This window comes from Eurypyga helias, unplaced genomic scaffold, assembly GCF_000690775.1.
Source record: "Eurypyga helias isolate BGI_N326 unplaced genomic scaffold, ASM69077v1 scaffold14715, whole genome shotgun sequence".
Lineage (NCBI taxonomy): Eukaryota > Metazoa > Chordata > Aves > Eurypygiformes > Eurypygidae > Eurypyga > Eurypyga helias.
In genome coordinates, this window is record NW_010250015.1 from 15,426 (window position 1) to 16,595 (window position 1,170).

General features: G+C 42.6%; 1 protein-coding gene across 1 annotated transcript in view; it reads left to right on the top strand.

Moving 5' to 3' along the window:
- The window catches only part of PRPF4B (pre-mRNA processing factor 4B), a gene marked incomplete at its 5' end in the record, with an annotated part of 17,969 nt that overhangs the window by 12,182 nt on the left and 4,617 nt on the right, over positions 1 to 1,170 (top strand). The window contains one exon of the mRNA XM_010151572.1: positions 32 to 169. Coding sequence (XP_010149874.1) covers positions 32 to 169 — 138 coding nt within the window. The remainder of the gene's footprint in view (positions 1 to 31; positions 170 to 1,170) is intronic.

Below are 1,170 nucleotides of genomic sequence, written 5' to 3' on the forward strand. Positions count from 1 at the left end.
TTGTTTTCTAATCGTATTTATTGGTTTTCAGGCAAAAAACTGGCCTAAAAGAACTGGAATTTTTGAAAAAGCTCAATGATGCAGATCCTGATGACAAGTTCCATTGTCTACGATTGTTCAGGCATTTCTACCACAAACAGCATCTCTGTCTGGTATTTGAGCCGCTCAGGTAAGATCGTAGAATCATAGAATGGTTTGGCTCGGAAGGGACCTTAAAGACCATCTGGTTCCAACCCCCCTGCCATGGGCAGGGACACTTTCCACTAGACCAGGTTGCTCAAAGCCTCGTCCAGCCTGGCCTTGAACCCTTCCAGGGATGGGGCATCCACAGCTTCTCTGGGCAACCTGTTCCAGTGCCTCACCACCCTCTCTGTGAAGAACTTCTTCCTGATATCCAATCTAAACCTCCCCGCTTTCAGTTTAAACCCATTACCCCTTGTCCTGTCACTACAGGCCCTTGTAAAAAGTCCCCCCCCAGCTTCCTTGTAGCCCCTTCAGGTACTGGAAGTTGCTATAAGGTCTCCCCGGAGCCTTCTCTTCTCCAGGCTGAACAAGCCCAACTCTCTCAGCCTGTCCCCATAGCAGAGGTGCTCCAGCCCTCTGAGCATCTACGTGGCCTCCTCTGGACTCACTCCAACTGGGGTTCTCTGTGAAAAGTAAAGTATTACTGAGTGATCTTTACTTTTCTGTTCTTGGCTATTGTGTTGATACCTTATTCTGTTACCAAGAATCAAGAATGCAAAGAACTTTTTAAAAAAAACCCCATATATATTAAAATCCAGAGTCTACTGAACTATTTCTGGTTTACTTAAAGCATCATTGTGAATTTTGTCTGGATGACATTTGAAACAAAATAAGATATTATTAAAAATAGTTCATCTTTCCAGTGATTCTCTTCATGATGTTTTGTTTTTTCTGTGTGTGTGACTATTTTTATTAGTTTTTTCCAGAAATCTGTATTTTATGGGTTTGGGTTAAGAATGCATTCCCAGAGAGTTTCAGCAAATGCTGGATGTTCTGTGAAGAGTACATCCATAACAACAGTCTAAGGAAGAAAACTGTCTGTGCTTTCCGCGCTCAGTTTTTCCTTTAATTAGGCTCGTTTGACAGGTTAATTGTCAACACTGTGTTTTATGATAGATCTGGATATTTTAGTTGCCCGAGTTCCCA